The sequence below is a fragment of the Cantharellus anzutake genome, assembly GCF_015039405.1.
Source record: "Cantharellus anzutake strain C23 chromosome Unknown EI90scaffold_40, whole genome shotgun sequence".
Lineage (NCBI taxonomy): Eukaryota > Fungi > Basidiomycota > Agaricomycetes > Cantharellales > Hydnaceae > Cantharellus > Cantharellus anzutake.
The window spans coordinates 453,983-476,479 of NW_024066990.1; the positions used below are offsets into that span (position 1 = coordinate 453,983).

General features: G+C 49.1%; 9 protein-coding genes across 9 annotated transcripts; 6 read left to right on the forward strand and 3 right to left on the reverse strand.

Moving 5' to 3' along the window:
* The first annotated feature begins 152 nt into the window (after positions 1 to 152).
* EI90DRAFT_3067331 (uncharacterized protein) lies at positions 153 to 2,483 on the forward strand. Its single transcript, XM_039061018.1, has 3 exons — positions 153 to 561; positions 613 to 2,103; positions 2,158 to 2,483. Exons 1-2 carry the CDS (start codon positions 482 to 484, stop codon positions 2,087 to 2,089), a joined length of 1,557 nt encoding a protein of 518 aa, XP_038913655.1. The 5' UTR covers positions 153 to 481; the 3' UTR covers positions 2,090 to 2,103; positions 2,158 to 2,483.
* Positions 2,484 to 2,943: 460 nt separating this feature from the next.
* EI90DRAFT_3126930 (uncharacterized protein) lies at positions 2,944 to 5,131 on the forward strand (the record flags this gene model as incomplete). The annotated part of the gene is made up of 12 exons (XM_039063962.1): positions 2,944 to 2,996; positions 3,047 to 3,368; positions 3,429 to 3,544; positions 3,601 to 3,694; positions 3,751 to 3,811; positions 3,873 to 3,881; positions 3,938 to 4,109; positions 4,167 to 4,286; positions 4,347 to 4,578; positions 4,631 to 4,722; positions 4,805 to 4,812; positions 4,869 to 5,131. 12 exons carry the CDS (start codon positions 2,944 to 2,946, stop codon positions 5,129 to 5,131), a joined length of 1,542 nt encoding a protein of 513 aa, XP_038913656.1.
* A 640-nt stretch (positions 5,132 to 5,771) lies between these two features.
* Positions 5,772 to 6,769, forward strand: EI90DRAFT_3067341 (uncharacterized protein). The gene is made up of 5 exons (XM_039061019.1): positions 5,772 to 5,854; positions 5,909 to 6,001; positions 6,057 to 6,183; positions 6,235 to 6,407; positions 6,475 to 6,769. Exons 1-5 carry the CDS (start codon positions 5,822 to 5,824, stop codon positions 6,637 to 6,639), a joined length of 591 nt encoding a protein of 196 aa, XP_038913657.1. The 5' UTR covers positions 5,772 to 5,821; the 3' UTR covers positions 6,640 to 6,769.
* A 160-nt stretch (positions 6,770 to 6,929) lies between these two features.
* Positions 6,930 to 8,119, forward strand: EI90DRAFT_3281479 (Yip1-domain-containing protein; the record flags this gene model as incomplete). The annotated part of the gene is made up of 6 exons (XM_039066827.1): positions 6,930 to 6,959; positions 7,055 to 7,061; positions 7,113 to 7,175; positions 7,225 to 7,648; positions 7,711 to 7,828; positions 7,886 to 8,119. The coding sequence occupies 6 exons, from the start codon at positions 6,930 to 6,932 to the stop codon at positions 8,036 to 8,038; spliced, it is 795 nt and encodes a 264-aa protein (XP_038913658.1). The 3' UTR covers positions 8,039 to 8,119.
* On the reverse strand, positions 7,940 to 8,653 carry EI90DRAFT_3067345 (uncharacterized protein). Its single transcript, XM_039061020.1, has 3 exons — positions 8,595 to 8,653; positions 8,461 to 8,525; positions 7,940 to 8,362 (listed from the first exon to the last, which is right to left on the reverse strand). Exons 1-3 carry the CDS (start codon positions 8,643 to 8,645, stop codon positions 8,176 to 8,178), a joined length of 303 nt encoding a protein of 100 aa, XP_038913659.1. The 5' UTR covers positions 8,646 to 8,653; the 3' UTR covers positions 7,940 to 8,175.
* A 1,089-nt stretch (positions 8,654 to 9,742) lies between these two features.
* On the reverse strand, positions 9,743 to 10,437 carry EI90DRAFT_3018092 (uncharacterized protein; the record flags this gene model as incomplete). Its single annotated transcript, XM_039057183.1, has 2 exons — positions 9,743 to 10,104; positions 10,146 to 10,437. 2 exons carry the CDS (start codon positions 10,435 to 10,437, stop codon positions 9,743 to 9,745), a joined length of 654 nt encoding a protein of 217 aa, XP_038913660.1.
* A 3,554-nt stretch (positions 10,438 to 13,991) lies between these two features.
* EI90DRAFT_2927960 (tectonin 2) lies at positions 13,992 to 14,675 on the reverse strand (the record flags this gene model as incomplete). Its single annotated transcript, XM_039054952.1, has 1 exon — positions 13,992 to 14,675. One exon carries the CDS (start codon positions 14,673 to 14,675, stop codon positions 13,992 to 13,994), a length of 684 nt encoding a protein of 227 aa, XP_038913661.1.
* A 1,539-nt stretch (positions 14,676 to 16,214) lies between these two features.
* EI90DRAFT_1771147 (tectonin 1) lies at positions 16,215 to 17,287 on the forward strand. Its single transcript, XM_039052182.1, has 2 exons — positions 16,215 to 16,267; positions 16,317 to 17,287. The coding sequence occupies exon 2, from the start codon at positions 16,404 to 16,406 to the stop codon at positions 17,082 to 17,084; it is 681 nt and encodes a 226-aa protein (XP_038913662.1). The 5' UTR covers positions 16,215 to 16,267; positions 16,317 to 16,403; the 3' UTR covers positions 17,085 to 17,287.
* Positions 17,288 to 18,452: 1,165 nt separating this feature from the next.
* On the forward strand, positions 18,453 to 20,430 carry EI90DRAFT_3156145 (uncharacterized protein). The gene is made up of 2 exons (XM_039066036.1): positions 18,453 to 19,744; positions 19,794 to 20,430. The coding sequence occupies exons 1-2, from the start codon at positions 18,632 to 18,634 to the stop codon at positions 20,151 to 20,153; spliced, it is 1,473 nt and encodes a 490-aa protein (XP_038913663.1). The 5' UTR covers positions 18,453 to 18,631; the 3' UTR covers positions 20,154 to 20,430.
* Positions 20,431 to 22,497: the final 2,067 nt, after the last annotated feature.

The following is a 22,497-nucleotide window of genomic DNA, read 5'->3' on the forward strand; positions in this document are numbered from 1 at the left end:
CATGAGTTCAGGAACCTTGCGTCCCTAATGGATCGATTAAACGTTCCTACAAGGATTGCAAATTTCACGTAACCGATTGCTTTCAATCACCGACTATTGATGTGCGAAACTACAACTACTCAGTGACGATCCTCCATGTCACCTCATACGTTATTCAGCATGCAGAACGAGAATTTGGCGGCGAGACTGGCAATCACTTGATAAGCTTCTCTGGGATTGCAATAATTCATGAATGAATGGTCAAATGTTTTCATTCACAGCGACCGGAAATGTGTCCCATGAACGGCAGCTCAAGACACTGGACCCCGCCCAACCACCGATAATTAGACATTCTACGGTCGGCGCTACGTTCACACAAGCTTTCCCGAAGTCCGTGTGTGTTTCATCTCTCGCTTTGCTCCCGTTGAATGGAGCACATCGGCGGTTTCCATGACTACCGAAACCAACGCAGTTTGATTCGTAAGCGCCATCACAGTACACTATGGCGGACGGCGTTATCCAGGCACTCTATGGGCGCCTCGATGATGTCGTTGCTAGTGGCAAGTTCCGGGATGAATTATCGTAAGCTTACCCGTTCCCACAACCATTCACCGATCTGAAGCAGCATTTCAGGTCAGCCCGGAATTTGACGAGGCTCGATGAACTGCGTCTGACCATCCAGGCGTATGAACTTGCTCTGTCACATGCAAAATCAGAGTATGATGAATTGTTGTTGGCAAGGCGTTGCGAACTGGCCTTAACAATGCCTGTTTCTCGCCTGCCAGATGAAGTACTAGCAACGATCATGGAAGAAGCCTTTGGGGGCATGTTCATGACTAGCGCAGGCCGCAAGTGTCTGGCAATAATTGTGGGAGTATGTCGCCGATGGTACAATATCGCCGTTAATATCCCGCGATTCTGGCGGGGTATTGAGTTTGTAGACTCGAACCCAGCAGCCAATGTGCGTTCACTAGAACGTGCACGCGCGTACTTGATACGGTCCAAGATGGCTCCAATACACGTTCGTTTCATTGGTCTAAATAAGGAATTATCTACACAAGGATTCGAATTCATACATGCCATTCGTGAGCAGTTAGGGCGTATCGAACAGCTCGAGTTCCATTCGGTGAACGACGCGCAAGTTGGCCAAATGTTCCCCTTGAACTCTTCTCTCCCACGACTCCGTAGGCTGGATATATCCTTTGGGCTGGAGGACAGGAAATTTTCTAAGGATTTCGAAAACTGGGATGTCGACATCATGTCTGTCCCTATCATGTTTCCTGACTTCTCTGCTTCGACGATTCAGTCGCTTGCCGTTCGCCTCAGCGCGAAATTTGGCGTTGGCTTACGCGGAATTGACGCATCCAACCTCGCTTCAGTGGAGCTCCATGGGAACCCGGACCAAACCGATCTCTTTCGTTTTCTCGGCCATTGTAGCAACCTTGAAACCCTGGTCCTTGTTACGTACGGCGAACGCGAAGGATACGATCCAGTGCCCTCGATTCGGCTCCCTCGTCTTACATCATATAGAGCATCAGGAAGTGCCGCCGTTTGGTTTTCCCGATATGTTTTTCATGCCCCAAACATGAAGAATGTGGAATTTCACGTGGGTAAGCTTGATGATGAAATCGAATCATTCTTGGATGTGTGCGACGGTCCGGGTCTGGTACCCTGGAAGTACCTCGACACTTTCGCCCTGAACACTGACGATGACGATGACCGCTTCGATGCAACCATCGGAGAGTTCCTATTGTGTCACCCGCGCCTTACCAAAGTATGCTTGCCCATCGGAGTTAATCTATGCGATATCCTCAAGTTAATTACACCCCCGGCTTCGGCGTCGTTTGGGGGTCCCCAACTCCGTGTGCTTCAGCTAGTTGACGCCCCTGACCTCCGTGACTATCCTTTTCCTCCTATGGATCCCATCACGCCAGTAATCCATGCGCTTTTGGACCGTCTTCCGGAGCTCCAAATCGAGACGACGGATAACTCCACGGAAAGGAAAGAGAAATTTGTAGGGTTGGGGACGTTGTACCCTGGCAGAGTGATCGAGGTACAATCATCTGGTTTTGTCGCGTGGAAAAGCTTGTATTATTCTGATCACGCCTGACTCTAAAGACACTCGTCAGTTCAATCAGCTCAGTGTTCGAGTATAGCTGATCACATCTTTTCGGCCAGACATTGATCCTGAATCCTGAACCCTAATAATTCCGCCCCTTTGTAAATTCTGTAGTGAATATCAACACCTAACTAGCCGGCCAAGCCAACCAATTAGACACACAAATGACCAGCACTCCATCATCGACCCCATTCGAACCTCATGCTCCATCACTGGCTGAACGACTGCGAGCCGGATGCGCGTGCAAAGGCGATAGGCATGAATATGGATGCACCCTAATCGACATGATGTTACGAGGAAATCAGGTGTGATGTTACGGCGATAGCGTAGAGTGGAAGGCGCTATATACATTGAGTAGACAAAACCCTAAAATTATGACAAGAACATTCTAAGACAAACTCCTCAGCAATGGTAACATTTCGAGAAACTGGGCCCTATGAGGTTCTCAACTATAAAAAGATCCGTAAATACTAACCGAAAAAGGCTCAGCGCTGGCAGCTTTGCCACTGCTCCTAGCAAGCATTTAGCATTTGAATGATTGTGGGAGCCTGTGGTCATACATACGCTCGAAATTCGGTTCTCCACTCGCAGGAGGACGCAGATGGGTACCTAGCTGACAATTCTGTATGGAGACCAGACCAAGCGTTAGAGTGGACGTTTGGATGTCGGTTGAGTCTCGTAACTGGAGAGTCAGAATCGCTGTATAATATTACATAGAGGCAGGCTAGGGACCAAAGACAAAACGTGATCCTGTTGACAGGTAGACTAGTCGGGATAAAGGGGTTCCGCGTGATCCTGCCTCGATAAGGTTATGTTCATTCGTCTCAGTAGTTTTGACGATCATGATGGCACCTACACCTCCAGTCGCCCACTTCATTTTTGCTTCATCTCCCTTCTGGTAAGCATGTCTACCTCAAGGTTCATGGTTTGGACTGAGTTCCCTTGCAGGGGCCACTCGAGGCCCCAGCTGTATCTCGCATTTAGCCTTTTGGAAATGTTCCCATCTCTGCATATCACATTCCTTGTTGCCCCTGTCTTCGCTCCGAACATCCCTAAAGAGACAGCTTTTTTCGGTCCCTCAGAAGACGTCCGATCTCGGATACGCGTGGAGCCCCTTGGCCAATCGGGATTGAAGCAATCCGATTGGGAGCCCCAGTATCTTACATTTCTTGAAGATCTGAAGCCATGGCTTTTATCTCTCCCCCCTGAATCATCCCAACACGACTCGGGGGATGGATTCTCCAAACGGCCGACGCTTGCTGTAGTCGATGTATGCAATACCTCCTCGGCCTTAAGGCTGGTCAGTGATCGTCTCGCACCTTTTTGGCAGATACTTCTCGCCGGATGGACGGATGCGATGAGACAATTAGCAGATGACCCCTCGCATAACTTCTCCCCCATTCGGAGTCTTGCATATGGCTGCGGGCCCGCTGCCTGGACTTTATGGTAGGTGTTGTCACGAACCCGTCCCAGTATTCGCTCTCTTATCATCTCAACCGAAGGCGTATGACTAGAGCGCCCAGTGTAAAACGCTTCAAGGCACTCAAAGAGGACCCAAACAATGTATCAGTGCCTGTTGAGGACCTCCTACGTCAGGTAATCTTCGCAATTCTGGCGTCTTGAGCGGTGAATTAACCACCACGTTACGACAGGCATTCATGTATACGGATGGCTCGGTCATGGAGATTGAGGGGGTAGGAAAAACTTACGATTGTGTGTACTTTACAAGATGTCCCCCATGTTCACTGATCGGGGCCAATTATATTTGTCACAGATGAATTGGGTAAGTTGCATATGGCCTTAGGTTTTTGTAGGGGAATTGATTACACTTCCATATAGTCCCCCAGGCTGAGGCTGTTCCGTTCGATGGACATTGGCTCAACTTTGTTTTCGAGGGTGGCGCTAAGATCCGCAATTTCTCTGGACTCGTACTGTCAACGCCACCGGACATCGAGCCTGGACTCCAGCGTCGAATTGCCGAGGAACTGAACGGTATTTGTCTGCATGTAGGGTGAGTTCCTGCATTGCAGTTTCGCATGCTTTATTTGTGCTGAGAGAGTTATGGAAGGCCGCAGTTCCCTCCCTCGTTCTGGGCTAGGGAGGCGACAGCGATTGTGCACCATGAATCCATTGAGTTCCTTGATGATTGTGAGAAACGTTTTGGGGCGAATTCGGTGGTGTATATCAGGTAGGCTTGCCGTCGCATGTTGAATGTCGGTCATCTGTGGCACTCACGAGTGTTGACTAGTTTCGGTTCTTTATATTCCCCATCACAGCGACCTGACCTTCTAGAAACATTGATAGAATCGCTTCTATCCACTGAGCCTCCACTTCCATTCCTGTTAGCGACTGCCACTATCGGTGATGTTATCTCGGACAGAGTGCGAAAGCTCGTGTCGGAGAGTGGAGGGAAAGGGTTAATTACTGGATTTGCACCGCAACTGCATGTTCTGCAACATCCCGCTACAGGATGGTTCTTGGTGCGTTCAAGTATGTTATTGCGGCTGCGCTCTTCAATTGACAAGTTGACAGACACATGGGGGTGCGGGTTCGATCACCGAGTCGATCATTAACAGGGTTCCTATGGTCCTATGGCCGTGCATGACCGATCAGCCCATTGCTTCGTAAGTCCCATTACTCCATGGGGAAAAGGGGGATACTTACTCAGGTGGTAATCTACTTTGCCGTATGGGTCTCGGGTTACAGTATGAATCGTGGGTTCACTGTCTCATACGCATTGTGGTTTTGGATCTCATGGAGTATTGTTCAGTGACGCTCAACTGGAAGCTTGCCTTTGAACTTATTCAAGTCCGTACGGGCCCGGGGGCTGGGAAGCCCACCTATCGAGGGATCCAGCATGAGAACTCTATTGAAGCTGTCAAGCGTGAGATGGCCGAGACGTGGAAACTCATGCGAGGACCAGAAGGACGAGGGGTGCGCGAGCGTGTCAACCAGATGGGAGAGAATTTCGAACAGAGTTGGAAGAATGGACTGGCACGAGAGAACATGCGCCAGTTTGAGCAATTCTTCTAATCACCGCCATAGGCCTTTACCGTGTTTTCGCTTCTTAGATCATGGTAGGTATTATGAACCCCCACGAATTTGTCTTCGAAGAGATGCAATCATCACCAGCTCGATATTGTTTGACAGGTGACACCGTATTCAAGATACCATTTTACAGCCACGTGGTCAGTGTTTCCTGAGTTCTAGGCGAATGTCTGAGTAGACGGCCTAGTCAGAAGAGGGGATGCAGATAAAACACAAGACTGTCAATAGTAGCCAGAGGCATATGCAGGCAAAACCCCTGCGAGAAGTCAATCAGCAACAACAACAATCTTGCAAATAGTGCGGGCAAGTTGGATATGTCCGCTTTCCGCGATGTGCATTATGTCGATTAATTGAACGAGCTGGGAAAGCAAGAAAGCTTACAGACAAATGCGGGAAGAGGCTTCAGAAACACAGACAGCGGGTCACCGAATTCGTGCGCATCGTCAAGACGTCAAGAGCTAGGTAGACCTGCCACTGCAACCAGGCGATGGTTAGGGATCTGACATTCAGGGTAATGTCCCGGCGTTAAACTCCAAAGTCCGTCAATTGCCCGATGGCCGTATTTGATCTTGGCTCCACGCCTGGGCAGGATCCCAGCCTCTACTAAAGTAGACTCCACGCCGCGGGGTCTTGTTGTCACCCTTAAGCCTAAGCCAAAGAGTTGTTCACCCTAGAATGGCGTCCGCAATGGCTAAAAAAGCTGGCGTGGTCAGTTTATCCTCTCTGGTATCAAGCCTGACGCCATTTGACGCTTGCATATAGGGGCTCTTCGCGAAGCACATTGCGCAGTACGAACCAGCGAACCCCCTTTATGACACGTATACCGATAGTAAGGGAAAGGTCAAGCGGCGGAAGGTGAGACCTACATTGTGTGAGTTGTGTTTGCCAGTCCAACTGACAGTCTGTGAAGCGCGAGCTGCCGCCAGGGCTGTCGCAAAGAGATGCTAAGGTTTTGAAGCAGGTTAGATCTCGAGCACACTACCTTGATAAGGGTTTTCGTATCTGTGGGATGCGATTCGGTTGGACATTCATCATCGGTGAGGTTGCAGCACACAAGTCTCCTACTTCTGTGCTCACGTTTCACCTAGGTCTTGTCCCTGTTGTTGGGGATGTCTCCGACGCGGTTCTAAATTATAGTCTCGTCATCAAGAAGGCTAAACAAGCCGAAATTCCTAGTTGGCTCCTCCGTCGCATGCTCCTCAATAATGTGATCTCTGCTGGAGTGGGCTTCATCCCTCTGGTAGGAGACGTCATTCTTGCTGTAAGTCTCATAGGGCCCCGACTGTTCACTCTCCACTTTTTATTTATGACTATGTCGTCATTTACAGTCATACAAGGCCAACTCGCGCAACGCAGCTCTTTTGGAAGAGTTTCTTCGTATACGCGGACAAGAGTTCTTGAAGGGCTCTACCCAAAACGCTGAGATAGTAAAGCCAGGTGCAGGACGAACGCGCGACGAAGTCGTTCCTGGTACATCCACTTCGTCCCGTTGATCTTCACCAGCTATATTCATAGGGTCCCGTAAAAGAGAGGCTGGTCACTTGCCTACTGCGATACCTCATCTCAGATACCCAGAAGCTTCTGTACTCTCCCTTGCCTGAACAAAGTCTAAATTACATTTCGTTCTTTTCGTTCCACAGGTGGGGAAGTCAGTGCAATTGTTACCTGCTTTACAGTCCAGGGCGTTGAATTCTAGAGGTCCCCAGAAATGATCGTGACGCTTCAATATTCAGTCATACGTCGTGTGACGTGACAACTTCGCAGCCGCCACAAACCAGTTAAGATGAGCTACCAGACGCTTGAAGCAGACGATGTAAGCCATGAAATGGACCCCTTTCAATTGGGGAACTGGCTCTTATGGAACGTTCTTCGGCTAGATTGACGAGATGTTGCTGCGAATCATTAGAGTTTAAATGTGAGTTTCCATGAGTACCTACGGTCCAACACTGACCACAACCCGACCAAGCTTTCCTTGGGGATAACTCTAGTCAAAATACCCTTTCTCAGAATGCGTCACAGCCATCCCGTGGTACTCACGCATTATTTCATACCTAATACCTTCTGAACCTCCCCTCCAGGATACTTGCAGTCTGAAGGCTTATCATCCCCTCCCTGGACTGTAGAGTACTATCAGAAATACTTCGATGTAGACACGAAGACGGTGCTTTCTCGGTGTTACCACACTCTCAACCCTTTCTCCCATCCTCCCAGCTCCGTCTACTCCTCTCCAGATCTCTATGGCCCATTCTGGACACTCACGACAGTTATATTCTCTCTCTTCGTTTTTTCATCTCTTGCATCTTCAATCTCTTCGTACCTATCGGATAAACCTTGGGATTACGACTTCAAGCTCTTGGGTGTGGCTGTTGGGCTTGTCTATTCATACGGTATCGGAGTACCTGTTGCTTTATGGGGAATCCTGAAATGGGTCGGCGGTGGTGACGCTGAGTGGAGTTTGCTCGAGGCCATCAATGCCTGGGGTTATGGAATGACTGCCTGGATGTAAGCGCTTTTCCACCGAGTATTCCCCAACGATCAGTTTGAGTTGATTTTGTTCTGGTTAGACCCGTGTCTGTCCTGTGTATCATTCCAGTGCCAGTCCTTAGGTGGACTTTGGTCGGGATCGCCTTTGGACTATCAGGGACGTTCTTAGTGAGGAACGTGTATCCTGTATTGTCAAGTGTACGACTCTATCAACATTCGCGATTTGCAGCGCTTAACCCACCGTTGTTTTGCCAGGTCCCTCAAAAGTCCGTGCAGCTCATACTGCCGATATTACTCATCTTTCACATTGCCATTGCCATCACCTTCAAACTCTTGTTCTTCAGTTATTACATTGTAAAAGAGATAGGGCCAGGTGCTGGCGATTCGGGCGCAGGGAAGGGGTCATGATGTCGATAGCAATAGATACATTGTTTAATATGCAAGCGTTCCTCCATGGCCTTAGTCCGGTTGTTGTAATTGAGATTTGCGACGGGAACAATTTGGCAGACCAGATGCTACATGCGAGAACAGAGGGAGCGGAAGTTCTATGACGATGGTGATGACTTCACTTTATCCCACAGACGCTGCCAAACGGTAGGGTCCACTTGGACACTGAAATTCCGCGTGTTGTTCACCACACTCTGAATGTCGTCATTCCATTGTTGCTTGATTCGGGATGTAAAACTGCGGTCGGGGATGCGAGCTGCAGCCGGAAGAGGACCCGGCGGTGGGCTGGCCAAACACTTGAGTCGAGGGATTTGGAAAGGAGATGGAGCCTAGAGGGTTGTGACGGGAAGATTATGAGGCTCAGTGGCTCGGCAGGTCATGACGAAAAATACCTTGCTCTAGATGTCTGAGTTGATTCTTGAATGGAGTGGGAGAAGGAATAGTAGATCTGGTGGAACAAGGCACGGTCAGTTGGTTTGCCGCTATAATAAGCCTAAGGATACTGGTAAGTGCTCACCGCAGTTGCTGAGATGGCCCCTGCAAACGTCCCAACAGCAAAGCCACTCATTTATATCCTTCAAACAACTGTATCTTCAAAGCGTCTTTGGTTGAATCTGGGTCTTTAGCGAGCGGCCTCAGTACCGGGCTGAAGGAGATAAGTCCGGCACTCGAATTCTGAAGGCTTGGCCGTGAGAACCTAACCAATATTCTCAATGCCGTGATATTCAGGAATAGATTGCTCAGTTACGTGATCCATAGGGAATTGTACTGTTCCAGGCCTGTTCTCTGTGGCGAAAAACGGTGGCCGAACTTGTCATTCCAATGTACATGTCTCACTTTCCCAATGTGTACTAGACTCAGCATCGATCAAACACTAACCACATGTCAACAGGATGGATCTTCTAAGGGCCTCTACTTACGGGCGGGACCATCATCGGCATTGTTCTCAGAGATGACGTTAGTGGCCATTTGCATTTTTTTGGCACTATGCTACGGCCTCAATGTGGGCAGGCGACCGCTTAGCATCATTTGGATCAGAAATCTGACCCGGAATAATGTCGACATGTGTCAATGTTGAGGATCTTCACCCAGCGCTTCAGGCCCTCTGCGAAATTCTTCGTTACCCGCTAGGGATTCCGAGAGGCTCAACTCCCGCAAAGGCCGACACTGCATGTAAGGGCAAGTCCAGCTTTCCCTGCTCTTTCTATTGTCGTGATCACTGCTCTTGGTCGATACTGTGAGATTTAGGACTTCAAGTCCCCCATCATTGTTCTGATGTAGTGACGAATATCGGGTGTTCAGAATTTTGACGAGTTCACGAACAACGCCGTTAAGGGAGAACAACGTCAGCTGAGTGAGTGTGCGGGTTGAGATGACGGAAAGCTAGTTAAGGATAAGTTGGCTGAAATGTGCCCAGAATATGCCGCCTGCGAATGGTTTCAGGACGAGGGCCTATTCACGATAATCCCATGAATCGCCATCGACGGAAACCGTGATAAACAATGATTCCAAATTCAGGGCTTTTAGAGGGACTAGCAGGTCTCAAAGGCCTTCGAAGTACCTGCTGTCAAAGTGAAGCGTTCAAGCGACGGAAGAGTGATCGGGTGGGCATCAGTTGGATCGGAATCTCCTTTGACAATGAGGAGGTCAATGAACTCCTCGAGGTCAGGGGAATTTTCGAGAAGTTGGTGGAGCATTCCATATATCATTGCCGTTCAACGTATTGATAGTGGTCAGATGGAACGGTGCATCGGGCATGGACGTGATTTCGAGTTCTTCGATCTTAAAGGTTCGCAGCAATGGTGCATCAATGTACTTCAAATCGACGCGGAATGTTTCCCACCCAAGTCCTCGAAAACACGATCGATCAATGCGGAGGTCCAAAGCCCTTAGGTCGCTCGTATCGATATCACCATCTTCCAACAGTCTGAATGGGACAAAATGGTTGTAGTCCGGTGCGAGGATCATTCGGAGGGACCCTAAACGAGGCATCTTCTCATCTCCCTGGGCCCTCTGGATGTCTAGTTCTATTGGCACATCACTTTGACAGCTAGGTTCTCCAACGTACGCAGCTTCGTGGCATCAACATGCACCCTGGTCCATAACATGGCGTAAGATGCTGCCAGAGTCCCCCAGTGCGTGCACACATTGACAGGATTCGAGGCAATCCCCACTTCAGCGTGCACTGCCATATGAAAGATATTCAGAAGGATGCGTTCTGGAAGTATCATGATTGAGGCGAGGGAGTTCAGTGTAGCTACATAACGAGATCGCAAACTCATCTTCACCGTTTTCGATTTCTCCACAATGTCTGAGGCCTGCTGAAGATGCTTTCGGAGCGGGTCGATGTTCTTGGACATTGTCCTTCTCCGTGTGTCCTCGGGGGCCAAAAAGACAGGGACGAGACATAAGAAATTCCCTGAATGAGATTCTCTAAGGTGGATAGCAATGGCGATATTGAAGCCAAAAGGTTACTAATGTCTGACATTGCGTTCATGGTGGCTCGAACGAGCCGTGTCGAGTTACACGAGTACGCCTGAAGCGAGGTGCTGACTAGATGAAAGAATGTGCAGAAACTTCGTCTGCTGCGACTGGGGGAAGAGCTTCCCGAAACAACTCAGATATCCGAAAAGACGACCGTTTCTTCGATTCCTGAGAAGTGTCACTAGAAAACCGGTGAGTTGGTATGTAGTAGGAATCCAGGAACGGGATCTCGCAGCATTATCATGCGATCATCAGAAGGCTCGAAAGGGTGTCCCCTCTTGAACAACCGTGAGAGAGGCCGAGGCTCAGGTTTCTCAGACATCTGCACTAACAGTCTAGGAAGGGGGTAAATGGCCAGGTCGTGCGGCAACCTCCCCCGGCATATTTAGAAATGCCTTCGTCGACCAAGGAAAGCCGAGCGATCATCATGTAAATAGGATCAGTAACACCCAGCAAAGTAATGAGGTTCCCATTGTTTAAAACTGCAAACCCTTGAGTTCGACTGAACTGCGCTGTGGGTCAGTGATGGCGCAGGCAAAGTTCAAAGACCTGCATCGCGCGCACGCTTATAGAGGCAATCATCTGCTCAATCATACAGTGGCACACCGGAGCTACTAGAAAGTGGTCGCCTGAGTTCTTGAGAGTCCCAAATGGTAATGCAACTGAAATATTCCATATTCCAAAGAGGCTGGTAAAGGAAATGATACGAAGGTGACGAAGAGTGAAGCATTGTCGTCATTCATAGCTAGTAGAAGCGTGAGAAGGGCGATAGACGGCACATACTTTGGGTAGGCCTTCCGACGATTCACGCGCTTGTGTGAACAGAACACTTTGATTGCTGTTGTTGTTGTTTATTCTGGATATTTATCCTGCAAACTTTAGGGTGCTCGTGAGAGCGCCGAGGGCAGGGGTTGGAATAGATAAAGTGAGAAAATAATAATCTAAGTCCGATTCGAGTGCTCTCATGCGTTCTGACGAGGTAAACTCCGAATGCTGCTCCGCTTTTGAGTTGTCGCGTTGTGCTGGCCGATTTTGGGTGACGGTGTCGACAGAACGCTTTGACGATTGAATAGAAAGTGCCTGGCTCTGCGGCAGCACCTACTCTATTTTTTTTATATAACAACCGCGAATCCCACCTTGCCGATCAATCAGGAGCGTCCTATCCTGGACAATCGGTACCTTGTAAGCCTCCTCTGGCGATTCACATCTGTCATGTCTCTCTCTTCCGAGGGGACATTGGTGTCCTTCATACGACACTACGAACTCGCTATCCACGACAATTCTGGGAGCCTCAGCGCACAATCGAGTCACGCAGCCATGGGCTTGGGTACTCCGTTGTTGTCAGCCGCCCCCGCTGGTGACGAAAAAAAAACAATTATCGGTTCTATAAGGCTTCTCCAAGCTGTCACCTTTGCCCTTATATTTTATCCAAATCTCGACCAGATACCGAATATGCTCCTAGCATGCTTCAAATTTATAGGGGTTGTGGGCGTTAGGATCTCCATCCCTCATGTTTATTCTATCCACGTAGACTGTGGACGACAATGGCGAAGGTCCTCAAAGGACTAGATGAGGTTCGGAAGGCACATAAAATCTTCGTGCTCTTCCTGAAATCAGTGGTCTAATCCAACGGTTCAACTTGTACGTGCATGTAGCTCATCGTTCACTCATCTAAGTCTCGACTCACCCTTGGCTAAAACAACAACTAGGGCGACTTGAATTACTTAAGCGTAGGAAACTCGACAAGAGGGTAAATTTGGCAACCGGGATATCCTAGGAAATAAGCAACGTATTGGTGATGCTGTCGTGATTTGTTTTGTCCGTGCTCAGACTGCCCAGTGACTCACAGGGGCCTAACGTATATAAGCCTGAATCTCCTCCACTATCAGTGGACCGGCTGATTTCTACTTCTTGAACTTCAGATGAACCCCCGAAGCTTCCCGAGCGAATGCAAAATACGATGCTGTCAAAAGCAACTCGGGATACTTGCCGATTTGTGTGGTTGCGGAAAGACTGCTGTATCAATGAGCATCGCCTCCACTCTTGGGTCGTTTGGCAGCGTCTTTCCTCTGGGATAAAAGTCAAAAAGGAACAGAACTTGATTCGATTGAACATTTTCCCTCTGCCCTCGCGCGTCAACTTGCCTCGTCCATTGCCGAGTATGAAAACCTGCGTACCAGGTAACTGCGACAGCCATCCTTATGGAAGAGACTTCCAGGTTCTACTCTGGAGAAGCAGATGGGAGCTTGGGTGTCAATCCCATGCAGGAACTTGGACGACTATTTCCTTGGATGAGAGAGGCGTTTCGTCATCATCTCGGATGATCTAGATAGTCTAGAGGCACCACGGTTTCTGATGAGGCTTGTGCTTGTGCTTGCTGAGCTGCCGGGTATATTTGCTATGTTAGCCTGCTGTCGCCCAGAGTCACTAGTTGTGTCGGCATCCGCCAAGGCTCGAGGTCAGGGCCTTGTCATCCTGTGAAGGTGTGGACGTGACCACAAAATCTGAGAAGCTCATACTGTGCGGCGCATGGTCGAGAAGGGGCTTCGGACTCGCATCAAAAACTCCAAATGTCAGCTGTCAAAGGGAGATCCTGATGCTTTCGCTTCGTCTTGTCGTAAATCGCCTGTCATGGCCTCAATCCGAGTTCGGAATGTCTGATTTCGTCATGGTGCAACCTTGAATCTGAATTCATATCCCTCTGTGCCTATGCCCGATTCATCTGGAGTTCCTTGTTTGCTAGTGGGCGTCCTGAAGAAGGGAAAAGAAGCCACGTTAACATGCTAGGACGTCGTAGGGGTGTCTTGCCTAAGGATATAACGCGCCCATTGCAGGAAATGTGGGCCCCGACACTTTAACATGCGATGTCAAATATGGCTCTAAACATCTTCCAATTATGAAGATATCCTAGGATGTCCCAGGACATTCAGTTGGCCTCCGTCACCCACAGAAAATGAATTGCAACTGAATCCAGGACGTCGCTGTTTATATAAAAATGGCCTTCACACGTCCTGAGAACCCCCCTAAAGGCCCATATCTTGGCTACCTAAGGTGCACAAGGCGGACGCGTTTGCCTATGAGGTACCTAATGTGGAAGATACTATCTACTGGATAATGAGTATGCTATCATTATGGAACTTTATACAGCGAGCGGGATGAGGGATGGATGGTGAATACGGACCTACGCTCGTGCACGAACGACGTTTTTGAGCAAGACCTCCGTATTCAAGGTGATAGGGATCTGCCAGCTGTTGGTCAATAGTTGATGTTATGATTGATATACTCTCCTTGACCCCTCGTTCGTTAAGTCACAACAGTTTGAATTCAGATGATGTACAAAGGCATAAAGCCACCAAGAGAGTAAGTGGAACCGGGCTTATCTATGCCCAACTAGCGACGCAAAGGCAAAGATACTTTGAAAAAAAAAAGGCTAATCACGAACCCAGCGATAAATATTGCCGGCCGAGTTAACACCCCAAACCACGCCATCGGCACCCGTACCAATATCCGCAAGCCCACCAGTGACCTGGATCCAGGGTTTTTGATCATCGGCTGTGTACGTGAAGATGCTGCCCGCGCGATTAACTCCCCACACATTGGTTTTCACTCCAGCATCGATCGCAGTAAGGTAACCGGTAACTTGGACCCAGTGCCTGGGATCCCCCTCATCCCCAGTATAGCGAAAGACGTGAGTAGCGGAGTTGACCCCCCAAACCGTGCCATCGGCACCCGCTCCAATATCGGTTAGGGCACCGGGAATCTGGACCCAGGGATTGTTGTCGTCACCCGTGTAACGAAAGATGTTGCCAGCAGCGTTGACCCCCCACACATTGGTGCGCGATCCAACGGAGATTCGTACCAGGGTGCCAGGAATTTGGATCCAATGATTGGTTTCCCAGCGATAGCGAAAGATGTTGCCAGCGGAGTTGACACCCCAAACCGTGCCATCAGCAGCAGCACCAATATCCGTCAGGGTGCCAGGAATCTGGACCCAGGGGTGGCTGTCATCGCCTGTGTAGCGAAAGATATTGCCAGCGGAGTTGACCCCCCAGACGTTGGTGACCGATCCAGCAGCGATTCGCACGAGAGCACCGGAGATCTGCTTCCAACCCATTGCAAGTGATGATAAACTGGAGGACAAAGGCCTCAGTGCTGTGAATGAACGACGATATTGGGGAGAATATACCTGATAAAGCAGAGACTACATAGACGTGAGCACGGTATACTGATGGACGGAATTTTGTACGTACCGCTGTGAAGGATCGCTAGTGATGAGGGGAGAGATCTCTGCCCACACTTGTTATCTATATGTAGTGGCTCTTTATTTCAGGAAATGTTGAGCCGATCATGGGCTGGGAAATGAAGCTGGGCAGATGACCAGGCTTTCTAGCGGGGTCTGGAGAAGCAACAATTCATCGCTTACATAACTGTACAGAGAAACCAATTGATCGGGAGTCCGATTGCGGCTGGCTTACAAAGCTAGTTGGCCTCAGTATAGCCACCCATAATGAATGAATGGGGGGGAACCTGCGTCTATCTTTCAGTCTCCAAGAGTGCTCCTCACTGTGGATAGCCTGAAGAATAGCGAGTTGAATGAAGTATGTCTCACCATACAACTCTCATATGTTTCACGACTTAGGCCAACCATTTCTTGGCACCGACACTAAACCGAGCGTCTTCTTTAATTCATCTCAAGTACCCGAAAACTCTATCAACACTGTGGCCGCTGGGCCCTGATATTACTCACCTGGGGGGAGGACTGTCTACCAAAGTCCAAAAGCAAAGCCTAGTACCATGCTCGTTGGTGTAGGTGCCAATCTGGAGGGCCATACAAGTTGCTGCAGACGAAAGGAGTGAGAGAAGGACGTTTCACAATGTCGAAAGGATTCTTAAATATATCTCTTCGAACACGGGCCATATCTTGGGCAGAACGTCGAGTTCTCATAAACACGGGGTGGAAAATATATGCGGACGTACGGACAGTTTTAGTCATCAAGATAAGCCCAACCATATTCATTCTCGCGGATTTCGATTATTAAAAGCGGCGTGCCATGGACACGCCCGGCTCTCATTTGGGTCTCTGAAAATCACGTTCAAACAACAAAGCCTCAATTGTTCATTAATAATGGAGCGGAGACAGATGGAATCGCCCAGCGCAGTTCTGCGCTGCAGAAACCTGGGTGGACGATTGTGCAGGCTTTCGCAGAAGTGTGGCAGTCCTCGGAGTGGCGCTATGCAAAAGGGACCAATTCAAATGGCATCTATTGCCGAGCGCCAATCGTAGCGTTGCAATGCCTCATGAATGTCCGGGTTGTTTGGATTCAATTGCAACAAGGCGATTTCGGTTTTGACTTCTCCGTGATTCGTCCTAATTTGGATTACTGGTGATTGAGTTCTTTTCAATTGGCTTCTCGGATTCCGGCATACGGTTATGTAAGCGATGAATTGGCTTCTGCCAGGCTGGTCACCTGCCTAGCTTCATTTCCCATCTGGCTGCTGAGGCTAGGCGAGTTAATCGCCTAGCCTCGCCTAGCCCATGATCGCTCGTTCAATTCAACATTTATTTCGTATTTGTTAGAACGCGGGTTCAACTTGGTCCTGATCGGGACGTAGGTCATACATAAACTGAAATAAATAATGAGCTACTACATATATATGACAAGTGTGGGCAGAGATACCCCTCATCACTAGCGATCCTTCACAGCTGTACGTACAAAATTTCGTTCATCAGTATACCGTGCTCACGTCTATGTAGTCTCTGCTTTATCAGGTATATTCTCCCCAATATCGTTGTTCATTCACAGCACTGAGGCCTTTGTCCTCCAGTTTATCATCACTTGCAATGAGTTGGAAACAGATCCCCGGTGCTCTCGTGCGAATCGCTGCTGGATCAGCCACCAACGTCTGGGGGGTCAACTCCGCTGGCAATATCTTTCGCTACACAGGCGATGACAGTCACCCCTGGGTCCAGATTCCTGGTGCCCTGACGGATATTGGTGCTGCCGCTGATGGCACGGTTTGGGGTGTCAACTCCGCTGGCAACGTCTTTCGCTATCGCTGGGACACCGATAATTGGATCCAAATTCCTGGCGCTCTCACACGAATCTCCGTTGGATCGCGCACCAATGTGTGGGGGGTCAACGCTGCTGGCAACATCTTTCGTTACACGGGTGACGACAGCAATCCCTGGGTCCAGATTCCCGGTGCCCTAACCGATATTGGAGCGGGTGCCGATGGCACGGTTTGGGGGGTCAACTCTGGTGGCAACATCTTTCGCTATACCGGGGATGAGGGGGATTCCAAGCACTGGGTCCAAGTTGCCGGTACCCTTACTGCGATCGATGCTGGAGTGAAAACCAATGTGTGGGGGGTTAATAGTGGGGGAAACATCTTCACGTACACAGCCGATGATCAAAGGCCCTGGGTCCAGGTCACTGGTGGGCTTGTGGATATTGGTGCGGGTGCCGACGGCGTGGTTTGGGGTGTTAACTCGGGTGGCAATATTTTTCGCTGGATTCTGTGATTAGCCTTCTTTTTTCAAAATGTCCTCTCTGTCTTTGCGTCGCTAGTTGGGCATAGATAAGCTCGGTTCCACTTGTTCTCTTGGTGGCTTTATGCCTTTGTACATCATCTGAATTCAAACTATTGTGACTTAACGAACGAGGGGTCAGGGAGAGTACACCAATCATAAAATCAACTATTGGCCAACAGCTAGCAGGTCGCCGTCACATTGGATATGGAAATCTTGCTCTCGTGCACGAGCGTGGGCCAACACTCGCGATCTCACCGCTATAGGTTCGTGGCTTGTAGTCACTCCCCATTCCTCATCCCGCTCGCTTTACAAAGTCCCATAATAATAGCTGTGAAAATACTCATTATCCAGTAGATAGTATCTCCCACATTAGGTGCCTCATATCATAGACGAAGGCGTCCGCCTCGTGTACCTTGGGCAGCCAATATGCGGGCCTGTAGGGGGGTTCTTAGGACGTGTGCACAGGCCTTGAGGCCATTTTTAAACAGCAACGTCCTGAATTCCCATTTTTTGTGGGTGACGCAGGCCAATTGAATGTACTGGGACATCCTCACAATTGAACCTTCCGAACCTCATCATCTAGTCCTTTGGGATTTTCTTCATTGTCATCCACGGTCTACGTGGATAGAATAAACACGAGGGATAACCGCCTACAAATTGTAAGCCATGCTAACAGCATATTTAGTACCTGGTCGAGGTTCGGAATGGGGAAAACGTGGGGGAAAAGGCGGCGGCTTGGAGAAGCCGTATGGAGCCAATAGTTGATTTCGTTTCGTCGCCACAAGAGCAGCTGTTACTCTATTAACAACGGAGTACCCAAGCCCGTGTGGTTGCGTGATTTTATTGTTCCCCAGGATTGTCGTGGATGGTGAACTCGCTATGTGCCATGTGAGGGACATCAATGGCCCCCCGGGAGAGAGAGATGTGAACCTCCAGGGGATGGATGAAGAGGCTAGATAAGGTGCTCTTGATTGATCGGCAAGATGGGGATGAAGGAACAGTACGATGGCCCCGTGCGGCAACCTCCTCGTGACGTAGTCAGAAATGCCTTGGGGACGAAGAAAAGCTGAGCGATCATTACATAGAATCAGTGACACCTAGGAAAGTAACTGTTTAGGTGCAGACTCTTGAGTTCGACTGAACCGTGCTGTGCGCTGGATCAGTGACGAGGCCCACTAGAAAGTGGTCGCCTGGGTTCTTGAGAGGCCCTCAAGTGGTAAGTGTTCCAGAGGCAATGGTGCGAAGGTGACTATGAAGAGTGAATCATTCAGAAGGGCAGCGATAGATAACACCAGATAACACCACGTGCTTTGGGTGTGCCTTGAATTTCAACGATCAAGACACAATGCATTCGGCCAGCTCCGCTACATATAATACACATGTTTCAACTAATCAATCGCCTTGACTTGGGTTTTCTACTTTTGTTCTCGTTTTTGCATTGTACATTCTTTCATCTAATCAGCCCCTCGCTTCAGGCTTACTGTATTCGTGCAGCGCTATCTATCTTGACGTCACACAACACCGCTTGTTGAACCGCCATGAACGCAATGTCAGACATTAGTAACCTTTTGGCTTCGATATCGCCGTTGCTATCCACCTTGGAGAATCTCATTCAAGAAATTTCTTATGTCCCATCCCCTGTCTTTTTGGCCCCCGAGGACACACAGAGAAGGACACTGTCCAAGAACATCGACCCGCTCCGAGAGCATCTTCAGCAGGCCTCGGACATTGTGGAGAAATCGAAAACGGTGGAGATGAGTTTGCGATCCCATTATGCAGCCACACTGAACTCCCTCGCCCCAATCATGATACTTCCAGAATGCATCCTTCTGGATATCTTTCATATGGCAGTGCATTCCGAAGAGGGGATTACCTCAAATCCTGTCGATATATCTCTGGTGTGCAGGCACTGGGGGACTCTGGCAGCATCTTACGCCATGCTATGGACCAGGGTGCATGTTGATGCCACGAAACTGTATACGTTGGAGAACCTAGCTGTCAAAGTAAGGGATGTGCCAATAGAACTGGATATCCAGAGGAGGGCCCGAGGAGATGACTCGTGGATGTACGATGATGAGAAGATGCCTCGTTTAGGGTCCCTCCGAATGATCCTCGCACCGGACTACGACCATTTTGTCCCATTCAGGCTATTGGAAGATGGTGAAATCGATACGAGCGACCTGAGGGCTTTAGACCTCCACATTGATCGTTCGAGTTTTCGAGGATTTGGGTGGGAAACGTTCCGTATCGATTTGACACACGTTAATGCACCATCGCTGCGAAGCTTCAAGATCGAAGAATTCGAAATCACATCGATGCCCGATGCACCGTTCCATTTGACCACTCTATCGATACGTTGGACGGCGATGACATATGAAATGCTCCACCAACTTCTCGAAAATTCCCCTGACCTCGAGGAGTTGTTCATTGACTTTCTCATTATTGTCAAAAGAGATTCCGATTCAAGTGATGCACACCCGATCACTCTTCCTTTGCTTAAACGCTTCACTTTGATAGCAGGGTACTTCGAAGACCTTCGGGACCTGCTGGTTCTTCTAAAAGCCCCGAATTTGGAATCATTATCTATCACGGTTTCCGTGGATGACGATTCATGGGATTATCGTGAATACGCCCTCGTCCTGGAACCATTCGTAGGTGGCATGTTTCTGGGCATATTTCAGCTAACTTATCCTTAACTAGCTTTCCGTCGTCTCAACGCGCACACTCACTCAGCTCACGTTGTTCTCCCGTAACGGCGTTGTTCGCGAACTCATCAAAATACTGAACACTCGATATTCGTCACGACATCAGAACAATGATGGGGGACTTGAAGTGTTAAATCTCAGAGTGTCGACTAGCAGGAGGGATGGCGACAATAGAGAGAGCAGGGATGATCTACGAGAGCTGGTCCTGACCTTATATAGATACTGGCGGCCGTTGCGGGAGTTGAGCCTCTCGGAATCCCTAGCGGGTAACGAAGAATTTCGCAGAGGGCTGAAGCGCTGGGTGAAGATCCTCAACATTGACACACGTCGACATTATGCCGGGTCAGATTTCTGATCCAAATGATGCTGAGCCGTCACCTGTCCACTTTGAGGTCGTAGTATACTGCCCCCTACAGCAGGAGACAAAAAAAATGGCGACCTAATTTATCTCGATGATTGATCAACGTTCTAGGGAAAATGATGAGCGCTTCTTGAGTCGTCACGTCTCGGCATGACTGTTACAAAAATGGGGCCTGAGGCGCCCATTTTCGTCCGTTCTTGACGCAGGAAAGTGGAAAGTGGAGGTGAGGTGGTTCATTAGGGTTTACAGATGGTTTCACAGATGTTGTAACATGAGGTTTAACAGATGTTAGCATAGCGGGTTTTTTGGTAATTGTTTATTTTGTTAAACTATATTACTATATAAATCACATGATACAGAACCCATAAGAGTCTAAAATGGGAAATTCCCATTTCCATAACAATGACCGTGACTGCTGACTGCACAGAAGAGAGCGTCCAACTCCCGGACGTGCAGCACCTGGCTTCATACCTTAATTCGTGCTTAATGGACGGGTAACCTCGGCCATCAACCAAGTATGAGAAATCGCCTGCAGAGCTCCACACCACCCCTGAGCAAAGAGACAGGTAAAATATTGGAGCTTATAAGTTCCTTGGACCACCTCCAACAATCTCAGTCACTGTGCCACTAACCAAGGCACTCGAACAGGCAACGTGTGAGAGCCTAGCCCAATCAAATGCCACCTTGTGTAATAGCAAAAGCAAATGAAGGGACTCGCGCAAAACAAAACATCATGCCATCGACAATGAACATCGCACCAGCTACCCAGCTACCCACACTTCAGAACAACAGCCCCAACATCGTTGGGTTGTATGTGTGTATGACCACGGAGAGCAGCGGGTTTTGCCAGTTTGCTGCAGCTTTGCGTTCGAACTTTGTGATGCAGCTCATGTATATATTAATTCATCTTGAGCGGTCACAACATCAATTGTGTAGCTGCAGCGTTGGTGTTACTCCACCGCCAGAAATGTTCTTAACTAGAGCGCGATTTAGCTTTTTTTGACTTGGTGCGAATGGCCGATCCCCCCAACTTAGATGACAAGACTCTTCCTCTGAGCTGTTATAATTAATGTAGATCAATTCCGGCTCCTGCAGACATTTTTATGGAGCCCAGGAGCGGTCCCGTGTGTGGTAACTCCTGTGCTGCTATGCGATTAGTAACTCCCTCCACATAAATCTTCCACATAAACACTAGCTATATATGTGCCCGGCCTCCGGTGATTCGTGATTACAACAATGAGACAGTTCACTGTCGATGAGCCACTCCATGCATGCCGAGGTTGTACATTATCAAGTACGTTAGTGAAACCAGCTCATGATTATCCAACTGATCCTCGGAGGTGCTATTGCCACGTTTGGTGATGTGCTTACCCAGCTTGGGCTTGGATGATTTGTCCAGGGGCAGCAAATGACTCTGTTGTACCCAAAGTCATACGCGGGTTCAGTCGTATCAGAATTTGTGGCCTTTTCCAAACTCAAATGGGTACTCTGGGGCGCACCGGTTCGAAAAGAGCGTCGGCTTCGGGCGCCAACTAGTCACTGACCATCATAAATGCTAGATTTGGTTTTATTATTGAGCGAGCTCTCCGTCCTCTTCCGGCCCTGGATGGTAACCCGAAGGACACCCAGACAGCACCTGACAGTCAGCTGCCGCTCCGAGTCGTCTGGCATTAGAGCATACACCCAGATTTGACCGATTGAGGCAGCGACGATCCGTACTTGAACGATCCAGGCCCCATGAGGCCTATGATTTCCCCCATTCATTTCGTTTCTCGGCCTGCTGCCCGCACCATAATGTAAACGGCCGGAACCGGTCGTTGGGTTCGGACACTGGGAATTTGATGTCGATTCTTGATTCTGGCTGTCACGTTATGTGACTTGATTCTGACGCCAAGAATGCCCGTTTCCTTGTCCGAGACAACCTCCGATCGCTGTGCACGGTTGCTGACAGACTCATAAGAAATAGAGTGAGGATCGATGTGAACGTCGTCAGGTAAAATGCCCAAAGAAAGTGAAGTGGAGAATTAGTGTAGCATAACTGTGTGGGTGATTTGGACGTGTAATACGTAAGAGACGTAATGAGGATGGATCTTGATAACACCGTATTACTAAACGCGTCGAATTATCGGAAGTCCGAAGCCCCCCCTGACGTCAAAGATGGGGAGCGTCGGAGTAACGATGGAGCGATGAAGAAGAGATTGAATGGTAGGTACGCGCGGCACCCATTGTGCTCCAACGGCACCGAGCGGACAGGGTGTCACAACGCATTCAGAGATGACCAGTGAGCGACTCCTCTTTAGTCAGATGGGAACAACACAACCCGGGTTAGGGTTGCAGT